The sequence below is a fragment of the Athene cunicularia genome (genome assembly GCF_003259725.1).
Source record: "Athene cunicularia isolate RWA chromosome 8 unlocalized genomic scaffold, athCun1 chr8_part1, whole genome shotgun sequence".
In the NCBI taxonomy this organism is placed as follows: domain Eukaryota; kingdom Metazoa; phylum Chordata; class Aves; order Strigiformes; family Strigidae; genus Athene; species Athene cunicularia.
Genome location: NW_020799109.1, coordinates 29,466,702 through 29,477,832, shown reverse-complemented (window position 1 = coordinate 29,477,832; position 11,131 = coordinate 29,466,702). Strand labels below are relative to the sequence as shown.

The 11,131-nt window shown below is 49.2% G+C and overlaps 1 protein-coding gene across 1 annotated transcript; it reads right to left on the bottom strand.

Moving 5' to 3' along the window:
• Nucleotides 1–4,641: 4,641 nt before the first annotated feature.
• On the bottom strand, nucleotides 4,642–10,195 carry GLUL (glutamate-ammonia ligase). The gene is made up of 6 exons (XM_026853420.1): nucleotides 9,958–10,195; nucleotides 8,549–8,710; nucleotides 8,118–8,264; nucleotides 7,522–7,649; nucleotides 7,171–7,370; nucleotides 4,642–6,315 (listed from the first exon to the last, which is right to left on the bottom strand). Exons 1-6 carry the CDS (start codon nucleotides 10,121–10,123, stop codon nucleotides 5,997–5,999), a joined length of 1,122 nt encoding a protein of 373 aa, XP_026709221.1. The 5' UTR covers nucleotides 10,124–10,195; the 3' UTR covers nucleotides 4,642–5,996.
• Between the last annotated feature and the right edge of the window lie 936 nt (nucleotides 10,196–11,131).

Below are 11,131 nucleotides of genomic sequence, written 5' to 3'. Positions count from 1 at the left end.
AGATGCTTCAGCGTGAAGAACAGCAGGGTTGGGTCTGCCCAGAGCCCTTGTCTGCATGTTCTCATCAAAGGTTACTGCACAGGAGAGGGGGACAGTTCCAAAACACCCAGCACTGTCTCAGAGCAGTTACAAAGGAGCAAACTGAGGTCACCATTTCTTCATGAACCGGGCAATTAACAATGTCACCTTTAGGCATCCAGATGGGTCATTACTCAGTGACCGATATCCCCCATAATCTACATCAGGAAGAGCTGTTTGTCTCTCCATACCGCATATCCTACAGATGGACTGCACCCTTTACAAGCAAGCAAAGAGAGCCAGGACTCAATTTAAAAGCTATAAGATCCAGCACGGTGAAACTAAGAACTGCACATATGTGGTCAGTACCAGCTGAAGAGCCAGGAGAACCACTCATGGACCACCCCAGATCTGGCTCTGCATCCAGCTGGCCAAGGAAGCCAGGCAGACCTAAGGAGATCTTCCCTTTCAAGAGCTCCTACTTGTTGCCTAAGCAGCTATTCTCAGTTTAATCAGTAACTGAACAAGTGGGATGAAATCCCGGCTCAGCTGAAGCTGAATTACTGACGTCCGTGATGGCAGGATTGGCCTATTGGCTCCACCACCTTTCTCATCTAGGTCACACAAGAAACTACCAACTGGCCACACTTGACCTGTTCCCAAAGCATGCCTTGGCCTCTTTCAAGAGGCCAAAGGACCTCCAGTTACTCTTCTATAGCTCTCCACCAGCTCACAATATAGCCAAGGAACATCAAGCAGAGATCACAGCCAGGACTCCTCTGAACACCACATCAGAGGATGCTGGACCTCCAGGAGACATTTCAAGAGAGAAAAGCAGGGCTACTCTGACAATATGAGGTTTAAGCACAAACATGCTCTTGCAAAGCTCTGCAAATCATCCCCTCAGCAGTCTGTGTCTGACTCCCTTCCTGGGACCATCTCTTCCCATCCTCCACAGGTAGAAAGAGATGCAGGGCAGTCACATGGACCAACATCAACATGCCAGAAAAAGGGAAAACTGCAGACTCAGAGAAATAAAACCAATTTAGCCTAACAACAAGAAATGCCTCTCTTCCACCCCAGGTAACAGCATCCAAAAGACAGCTCAACAAAACATTACCTACCTAAGAGTGGCTGATTTCTTCTCCAGAAGCTGTGTTCGGGGAGAGGTGGCCACAGCCAGAAGCTGTGCAAAGGCTGATCTACCAAAAAGATTAAATAACACTAAAAACCACACACACACAAAAGTGGAAGTGGTATGTAGATACTAGAGCAGTAGTACTCTGGAAGTGTGAAAGGGTAGAAGAAACCCAACCAGACACACCTGATTCATCAGGCTCTTCAGAAAGAGAAGAGCTCTCATGTCCTCACAGTAATTGGTCTGGCACAGCCCAGTCTTAAAAGATGCTGCAAGTGTGGTTTTGATTAGCTCATCTGCTGCAGGCTGTATTTGAAGGGAGCTGTGGCTAATCTTATTTTGATTGCCTTAAAATTCAGTTATGGCCTGGTGTGTGAGCAGATATATTAATCAGCCTTGTCTCCTAAGCTGGTGTTTGATTAAAAGGGAGCATAACCAACAGGCATGTCAACAAGCTGATACTATTTTTGACTGCTTCATTTGGAGCAGTTCCTGATGCTCCAATGTGCCTAGCAAACCTTTTGGGGCCAGCACTTGAATTTTCTTGTATTCAGTGAACATTTCTATACTGTTGTTCACACTTTAAGGATGTGTGAGTAAATAGACTGTACTGGGTTTGGGTGTGTGGTGGGGTTTTTGGTAGCAGGGGAGGGACTACAGCAGTGGCCCCCTGTGAGAATCTTCACAAAGTTCCCCCAGCTCCAAGTAGGACCCACCTCTGGCCAAGGCCGAGCCAATTAGCGATGTGGCCGCACCTCTGTGATAACGTATTTAAGAAGGGAAACCTGAGAGGGGGGTTGGGACACTTGTGAGGAGGTGTTATAAGGACACTTATGCAAACACTGAGGTCAGTGGAGGGGGGCGGTGCGGTGCGGTGCGGTGCGGTGCGGTGCGCGCATGTAGAGATCCTCCCAGTACCCCATGGTGAGATGGCAGGGCTGCCACCCATGGAGATCACTGGAGGAACAGAGGTTTGTCTGTGGAAGACCCCACACTGGAGCACATGACTGTGCTAGGCTGGGACTCTATGGAAAGAAGCAGCCCTCACTCTTGCAGTTCAGCACTGGGAGGACTGCAACATGTGGGGGTGATCCACGCCAGAGCACCTTGAAGAGAATGCATCTGTGAGGAGAACTTATGGCTGAGAAAGTTTGTGGAGGGCTGTGCCCTGTGAGAAGGATGTTGCGTGGAGCAGGGGGAAGAAGAGTGCTTCCTCCTCATATCCCTTGCAGGAAGAAGCAGTGGACTGACTGTACTCCCCATCCCCTGCATTGCTGGGGGAAAGGAGATAGAGATATCAGGAACAAAACTGAGCCTGGAAAGAAGGGAGGGATGGGGGGGGTGGGGTGGGGTTTAAAGATATGGTAATTCTTCACTATCCCATTCTGTCTGTTAAGTGTGGGTTTTGTTAGTGTTCAAATTAAAGTGATGTTCTTCTTTTTTTTTTTTTTCTTCCCCTAACAAGCCTGTCTTTTGCCTGTGACTGTAATGGGTGAGCTACCCCTCCCTATCCTTATCTCAATTTCTGAGATTTTTGATTAATTCTTCTCTTTCCCAGCACTGGGGGGAATGCATGAGTGAACAGCTGCATGGCACTCAGTTGCCCTCCAGCCTCAAACCACAACACAGAGAAAAGGCATTTGCTAACTCCTGAGAAGCTAGAAGTCAAAATGTTTTATATAAATACATAAGCAGTAAAATCAGCTTTTGAAGGTTTCAGGCTCAATTTGCAAGAGCTCCACAGCCTTAAGAGGAGGCCTCTCTGCTCTACATAGTTGGGAAATGGTGTTCAGGTAACTGCAAAGTAGGCTCAGCAAGGAAGCTTTAGGAAAAAGTCAGTAAACGCTGTCTAGAGGAAAGGGGGGATTTTCTGCCTTCTAATTCATGATAATCTTTTTTTCACATATATTTTTAATAATCATTTGAAAAGCCATTTTGCAGCACAGTGTTGTTTTGACCTTATTTTCAGTTGGGTAGTTGTGAAGTGAGTGGATAAATGCTTTCTCAGCTGAGAACAAGAGGAGCCATTAAGCATCAAGGTCCTGTCCTAAATTTATGTTCAAGGCAGCTGGAGAAGCAAAGGACTGACACCTGCTCCCCCTATCACCCTGATGGCCAGCCTGAAGAGGGCATCCTCTGCAGGGACATACAAATGGTAGGTACTCCACATCTCTGCATTGATGAGGCTCTGAGGTCCAGGGAGATGCTATTTAGCCCCAGGACAACACCTGGTTGCCCCTCAGCTGCTGCCTTGGCTGCTGGTGGTGTTTGGTGGCCAAAACTAAGCCATGCTCCCTCTTCTCAATTCCTTCATTCCCCAGAAAGGATGGATCTCTGGAGGGACAGGGCTCCAGTCTTGAGGATGCAGAGTAGTTGGAGGTACAGGAATCTCAAAAAATTCATTACCATGTATTGTCCTTCCTTCTCTGCAAATGTCCTTATAGAAGCTTCCTTAATTCAGGTGTCATCCATTTTTTCCTCTAACATTTTCTTGGAAGGCAGAGAGAACAGTAGCTGCCCCCTCTGCACCCAAATCAGCTAAAAACCCCAGCGCTTCAGGGCTCATGAGTTACTCCAGAGCAGCATGGGTTTCTTCTGGCTGCAGAACCCCTGCTCCAGCTGAGGCCAAAGTCCTTGTGGTCATGTCACAATCAGAGGAAAGGACATGGTATCTGCTTTGCTTCTGCTCTGGTGACACTCCACCCCACAGGGACACAGAGATAGGTTTAGGACTGTGGTGAGGAAGGTGCTGCCTTTAATGTTCTGCAGAAGGGAGATGCAAAAGACCACTTGTTCCATAAAAATGCAATGGCAGGATCAGCCTCGACAGCCCAGCAGGATGTTCGTGTGTGGTAAATCCAGATTTAAAGATGGGAATGATTAAAGCATCCACCCCTGAAGCAAGGACCTCTGGGGGAAGCTGGGAAATAGCACCACAAAACTGCAGGAGCAGTGTTGACACTTTACCACTACCTTGCTTACTTTTCTAAGTACCTGGTTTTATACCAAAGGTGAGTGAGCATTTTCTCCATAGGGAGAGTGGGAAAAGGTCCTTTTCCACAAAGCCCTTTTCATTGTTTACTGGAATCTTATTTTTTGTGGGATTTCTGCATCCTGTAGAACATGTGTGGAGGTAGCTGGGGAGATGCACAAACACCTGTACTTACCCCATAACCCTCCCCATAGACACTCATAAGCCTAGTCCCTTTCCCCATACCAAGAGAACCCCGCTCCAAGCCCAACTGGACCATCACTCACCAGAGAATCAATGGCCACCTACAAAACCCCATTTTCTGGGGAGCACACATCAATTGCAAAACCCCTGCCCCCAAAAAACCCACCCTACAAATGGAAAGCCAAAGCCTACCCCTACCAGTATCAAATTCCATTCAAACAGTGAAGGCAACACACATACAAAAGAAGCTGCCAGGATGAAACACAGAAAGGAGGCAGAAGTTGGAATTAAGGTCTTGTTCTTTTTTTCTTTTTTTATTATAAAAAAACCCAACTATTCGGAAGAAGTTCAAATGCAATGGAATATAACCGGCACCATCTAAGATACCAGGTGTAAAATCCCAGAATGTTTGAACCCACCAGCAGAGCAGGAGGTGCCAGGGCTGGCTGGGAGGGACAGGTAGCCTCTCCCTTCTCCTAGCCCCTGTCACAGATGGATGGCAGGCAGCCCAAGAGCCAGGACACAACAGGGGCATCAATGGTCTCTGTAAAACCATACAGTTTTGGAAACTAAGAATATTTGGGAAAAAAAAACACTTTTTTTTTCCCCCTTTATCAAAAGCCCTGCTTTAATGACATGCTAGCCCCACTGGAAAGGTTAAACACCCACAGCTCTGTCCAGAACATGGTTAAGTTGACCTGTCAACTCGTAGTTCAGGACACCCTCTCCCTGTTGGTCTATACGCTTGCAAGCACATCGTGACTGCTTGAGTTAGTGATAAACGCTTCTGCGGGCTTCCCGGGTCTGGGAACCACCTCCTGCAAACTCCACACAAACAAATCTCATCTTAGTCTCCTCTACCAAGCCCTCCAAGCTCACTGTGTCCCACCTAGAGGCTCTCCAACAGCATCCTCAGGAGCTCTGCCTGCTCTAGCTGGGTGAGTCATTGGAACATCATCTCTTTTTAAAAAAAAACAAACAAAAAACCCACTTTCATATATATTTTTTTTGTTGTTTTTATATTTAAATAGAAAAATACTACTTCACTCTGTGTTATGAGCCAGAGACCAGTTGGCTTCCAGTGACAGAACCAGGAGTTCTCTTCAATGCTCCTACACTGAGCTCAATGCCAGGAGACTCCTAAAAACCTCAAGGGGCCAGAGGGTGAAGATCTCCCCATCACACCATACAGGCAGGAGCGCACAGGGCTCTATCACAGCTCCCATCTTCTCTTCTTCCCAGAAGGGTACCAACCTTAGAGAACCATTAGTCTGCAGAGAGCCAGCAGTGGGGCTAACACCCCAAATTCGACTCTTGGGGAAGTCAGCTAGAGTTTTAAGCTTTCCACTCGCCTACTGGCCTTCTGTGTGTGCAGTCTGTCCCTGGAAGCCACTGGATCCCATCAGATGTACACATGAATTAGACAAAAAAATTGTAAAACAGTGGTTAAAAGTTCTCTAACTCCCTCTCCTCGTCTTGTCTTCTGAAGAGTCAATGACAAACAGACACTGATAAAACTAAACCTGCCCTCCTCCCCACCTCAAGACAACAAGAGTTACTGAGACACAAAACATGTTATCTTGTACCCTCAGGATTACATCTAGAAGGGAAGTTTAGGGGTGTGGGAAGTGCAGGGGGAAGGCAGTATCTGTGGGTGCAGTCTGCTTAGTTTTTGTACTCAAAAGGCTCATCTCCAGTTTCATTGAGGAGACACGTGCGGACGAGGGCCTCTGTCACAGCATAAGGATCACAGTTGGCGGAGGGCCGGCGGTCCTCGAAGTAGCCCTTCTTCTCATGGCCCACATTCCTGGGGATGCGGATGCTGGCGCCGCGGTTGGCCACGCCAGCAGAGAACTCGTGGATGTTGGACGTCTCATGGAAACCTGTCAGGCGCCTGGCATTGTCCAGCCCCCCTTTGGGGTCATAGGCACGGATGTGGTACTGGTGACGCTTGCTCAGCTTCTCAATGGCCTCTTCAATGTGCCTGCGAAGGAAGCGAGGAGGAGGGGAAGACACAGTGAGCATCTGATGGATGGTACGAGCTGAGCTGCTCTTGACCATTGAGTCAAAGAAAACCCAGATTTATCGCTGTCTCCAAGCCGCTTCATGAGGAAGCCTTATGCCCTACAACCCACTTCTCTGGTCATCTTAACACAGAGCTTCTCTGCACTCCTACTGCTGACCCCAGCTGCTGATTGGAAAAAGATCCCCGTGGCCAAATCCAACAGGCACATTGTCACCAAGGAATCTGCTCTCAGAGGGGATCAACACAGAAGTCACAGGTTAGCTCATTATCCCAGGGCATCACTAAGATTAAGACAAGAAAACACAGCTGCCAGGAGGAATGCCAGCATAGAGCTCCACTGCAGCCCAATGCTGTCAGGTCCCCCTCTACCTGCACTCAACACATCAGTCCCGTAAGGCAACTAGTGTTTGTCACTTCCAGGATCTTGTCATTTAAGAAAACATGGCATTCACTTCCACAGCCTGGTCTAGACAGAAGTAAATGGTCTTTCTCTTTCATGGTTGTACAACAAAAGGCCTATGCTGAGTTTGTTTTCAGCACTGGCACATCAAGAGCTGGACAGCCTGTTATGAATAGCTACATCTTGGCTACTCATGCATCCATCAACACTGATGGAGCTGTACTGCTGGCTGAATTTCCCACCTAACACCAAGATGAGATTGTATCACTGTATTTAAAAAAAAAAACAAAACAAAAAAAAAGCAGCCAAGGAGCAGAGTGATGTCTCCCATGTAGGCAAAAGGTCTGCAAATGCTCGCTGCTACAAGTCCAGTTTAGCAAACAGATCCTACTCATTCATCTCAAAAAACTTACTTGAGACCCCCGTCTTCCCTCATGTTCTTGGTGCTGAAGTTGGTGTGACAGCCAGCACCGTTCCAGTTCCCAGGGATGGGCTTGGGATCGAAGGACACAATGACACCAAAGTCTTCACACACCCGATGGAGGATGAAGCGTGCAATCCAGAGGTGATCCCCCATCTCAATCCCTTCGCATGGTCCCACCTGGAACTCCCACTGCAAGAGGAGGAGTCACTGGCTGTAAGGCACTTCCCACCCCCTTATGCTCTGAAGTAGACTACATGACTAAGAGCATACAGCAAAATCTCCCACTGCCTGGGATTTTTCTGTACTCTCTCATTCCACAAGGATGCCTAAAACGATTTACCTGGGCTGGCATCACTTCTGCATTGGTTCCTCCGATTTTCACGCCAGCATAAAGGCACGCACGGTAGTGGGCCTCCACAATGTCTCTGCCATAGGCTTTGTCTGCCCCTACACCGCAGTAGTACGGACCTGCAACAGCACAGGTGAACAGCAGGAGGAACATGAATTTCCAAGAAAAAAAGGGCTTTAATACAGTGAAGACCAAGCACACACAGGGGAGAACTCTCCAGAGGCTTGGGATGCGTGGAAAAGCCCCAAAATCCATTTTTCATGTAAGCACTGATGCAGAACAAATCCCTCTAACAGTCTGGTCTTATAATCCGTCACACTGGGCAAGAGTTTAAGTCACCTGCAGACTAACAAACCAAGCAGCAAATTAGGATGTGGCCAATCATCATCTTAGCCTTTCTGTAACAATCTTAATCTTATGGATTAGTTTTCACCAATATCCTGCTTGCTATTGTCCTCCTTCAGTTCTAGAAACATCTCAAATCTTTTAGCTTGCCTGAAGCATTTAAACTGCATCACACAGATTATGGTTCAAACACGGTGTTTAGAAATCCTGACTTGGTCCAGCGTAGACTCCCGAGAGGTTACCTTGGGGTCCAGGGAAGCCATTGGAAGGCCAGCCAAAAGGATGTCCATCTGTCCCCAGGAGAGTGTACTCTTGCTCCATCCCAAACCAGGGGTGCTGGTTGGACACCATATCCATAATCCGCCTGCAGGTGTATCGGAGATTTGTCTCTAGAATGGAAAAGCAACACAAGGCTCATTAGCATCTCTATCTTCCCCTCCAGTCCCACTCCCCATTTCCACTTTATTTACAGTTTGAGTCCCAGCAGCCTTGGTGAAGAATCTCAGGACCAGCTCTTCCTCCACCACCAGCACTTTGTTTGCCTTTTATTTTCAGGGCAGGCATTACTTGCATCATGCATGATGCTAAGGGCATGAACAACATTTGGATAGGTCTCCCTTTCCCCTCCCCAAAAACACCACTTCCACCAGGAGATGGGATAAAGTCCATTCACCTGCAGACTGGCGGTTGTATTTGAAGACCTCACAGAGAACTAGTTTATTGGGATCCTTGCGAAAAGGGTCCCGAAACATAGCAGCAGGTCGCAGGTACATGTCACTGTTGGATCCTTCAGACTGGAAAGTGCTGGAGCCGTCAAAATTCCACTCAGGAAGATCTGGAGGAGAGAGAGAAATGACTCATCGTGACCCAGGGTCCCTGGTCACCTGGAGGATGGGCTCCTTGCCATCCTCCAGCATTACAGAGGTGAAAATGCTTATAGAGAACAGGCCTACAACAGGTCTAATCCCAGATCAGATGATTTTGTTCCAAATGGACAAAGAAAAAAAAAAAAAACACAACAAGCAAAAAACAAGGGAGTGCAGCTCCCCAGACACTCTAGGAAACACAAGGAGCTGGGCTGCTGGCCAAGCCCAAGTGAACTGAGCAGCACTGAGGATGTTTCCCATGTCACAATGTCACAGCCACCACGAGGATGAACAGAGCAGCCAGTCTCCCTGCAGAGGTGGCTAGGAAAACTAGGAGAGGGCAGAGCACAGGACATCTTCAAGCTGTAGGAACGAGGGGAGCCATGAAATACCCTTACCCATGTTGCACGGCCTGGAGAACGTGGGAAAGCAAAATCACACATAGGCAGTCTCATATAGAGGAGGAGGAGTATGGCCACCTTGGCCCCCTCACCCACCCCTCCTGGCTGCGCACTGCCCTCCAGGTAAAAGCACAGTGGGAGCAGCAGTGAACTCCACCCAGGGAATGTTATCTCCTTCATATCCTGGGGTAAAGTGGGAGGATGGGAAGCACAAAGATTTCAAAGGAGTTGTGCCAACCACTCCCTTAGAGGGAAAAGAGGAAAGGAGAGGGGGGGGGGGGGGAGGGGGGGGAAGAGGAAAAAAAAAAGAGGAAAGAAAAAAGAAAGATAATTCTGCTCAGTCACACAGAGTATTTTCATTTCATAACTGTCTCCAGCCAGCACCATGGCAACCTGGGGAAAATCCTAATGCTATTATTGTGTAAGCTGGGACTGTTTGTTCTGAGGGACACAAGCTCTTAATTACACCGGATAGCTCCATTCTTTCCCCTGCACTTTCTTCTGCCAAACTACTTCCGGCCAAAATGAGTACTCGAGAGTCAATGGGCTGCCAAGCCCCTGCCAACAGCCCCCAGCCACTGCCAACAGCCCCCTCCGCAGTGGGGACAGCGCCAGAGCCAGGCTCCCAACCCCAGGCATCTCACTGAAACTCCACATCTGGAGAGCTGGGAACATTCCCCTGTATCTGGGGAAAAAGGCAAGTGGAAGGGGGTGAGGAGCAATGTCTTCCCCAGATACCATCCTTCTGCCATGAAAGAGAGAGAAATGGCATCCTTTCTGACGAGGGGTTGTGAATTCTGTACCCGCTCTCTCACCTTCAAGGCTCTTGGGTTCGTGGTCCAGCGTGCGGGTTTTGCAGCGGAGGTGCTCCCCCGTCCCATCGATCCAGATATACATGGCTTGGACCTTCTCCCCCTGTGGCAGCTTCATGTACATGTGCTTGATGGCTTTGCTCAGGTGGGAGCTCGCTGAAGTGGCCATGGCTGCAGACCGGACAAGGGGGTTCCTGCAGGGACAACACAAAAATCAACCCAAACCATGAGCCGTTCCCTGCGCTCCCGCATTTTTCACTCCTCTAGCCAGGGAGGAGCAGGAGACAGCTCGGCCACGGGGCTGGCTGCTATCTCCAGCGGTCCCATGCGGTTTTGCAGATGGAAAGCACAGCAGCTCGGGCCGACACAGGCAGCTAGGAATGCCCTGCTCCAGAAGCGATGCCTTCAAAGTGTCCTGTTAATACCTTGACCACGTCCTACCGGTAAACTAGATTTTGTCCACCAAGCAACAGCCTTCCAAAGTGCTCCTCAGCCCCTCCATGCTCACCACCACTCCAGAGCAAGGCATAATGTATAAGGAAAACTTAGCTGGGGCTTTCTTAATATGTTTGCTTCAGCGAGGAGGGCTTGCCAGCCCCAGCTGCCTTCTGCGATCAGCTGGTCTGACGTTATACAAGCCTCGTCCAGGGCAGGGGGGAGTCCAAAGGGGAGCAAGAGGCAGCACAAGCAACCCTTGAGCAACCCCGGCAGCGATGGGGAGGCCGACGAGGCTCTGGTCCCAGCCAGTGGGACCTGCAGCATCCCCAGCACAGCCCGGAGCTGGGCTCCCAGGGACAGCCAGCCCACGTGTGTCAGCAGCACGGCGAACGGGGCCCACGCGTGTTTGCAAGGAGCTCGGAAATGCAAAATTATTTCAAGATCTGAAGTGATTCAGAAAGTCACTACAACATTTTAACCCTCTGCAGAGAGGCTCAGCCTGCCCAGCCCATCTCTCCCCAGCCAACCCTGCCCCCGGCGGGGCTCCTCTGCCCACCCCGGGGCTCCCCACCAGCTTCTCCCACGCGTACATCTGGCAGGGCGGAAGGCACCCGTACTGAAGCAAGCAGCTAAAGAGCCTCGTGAAGGAAAAACTGCAAAAAGCATCCGCTTTCAAGAGAAAACTCGAGCTGCCTCTTCCCTCCCCAACCGGAAAATAAAAAAAAAAAAAAAAGAAAAC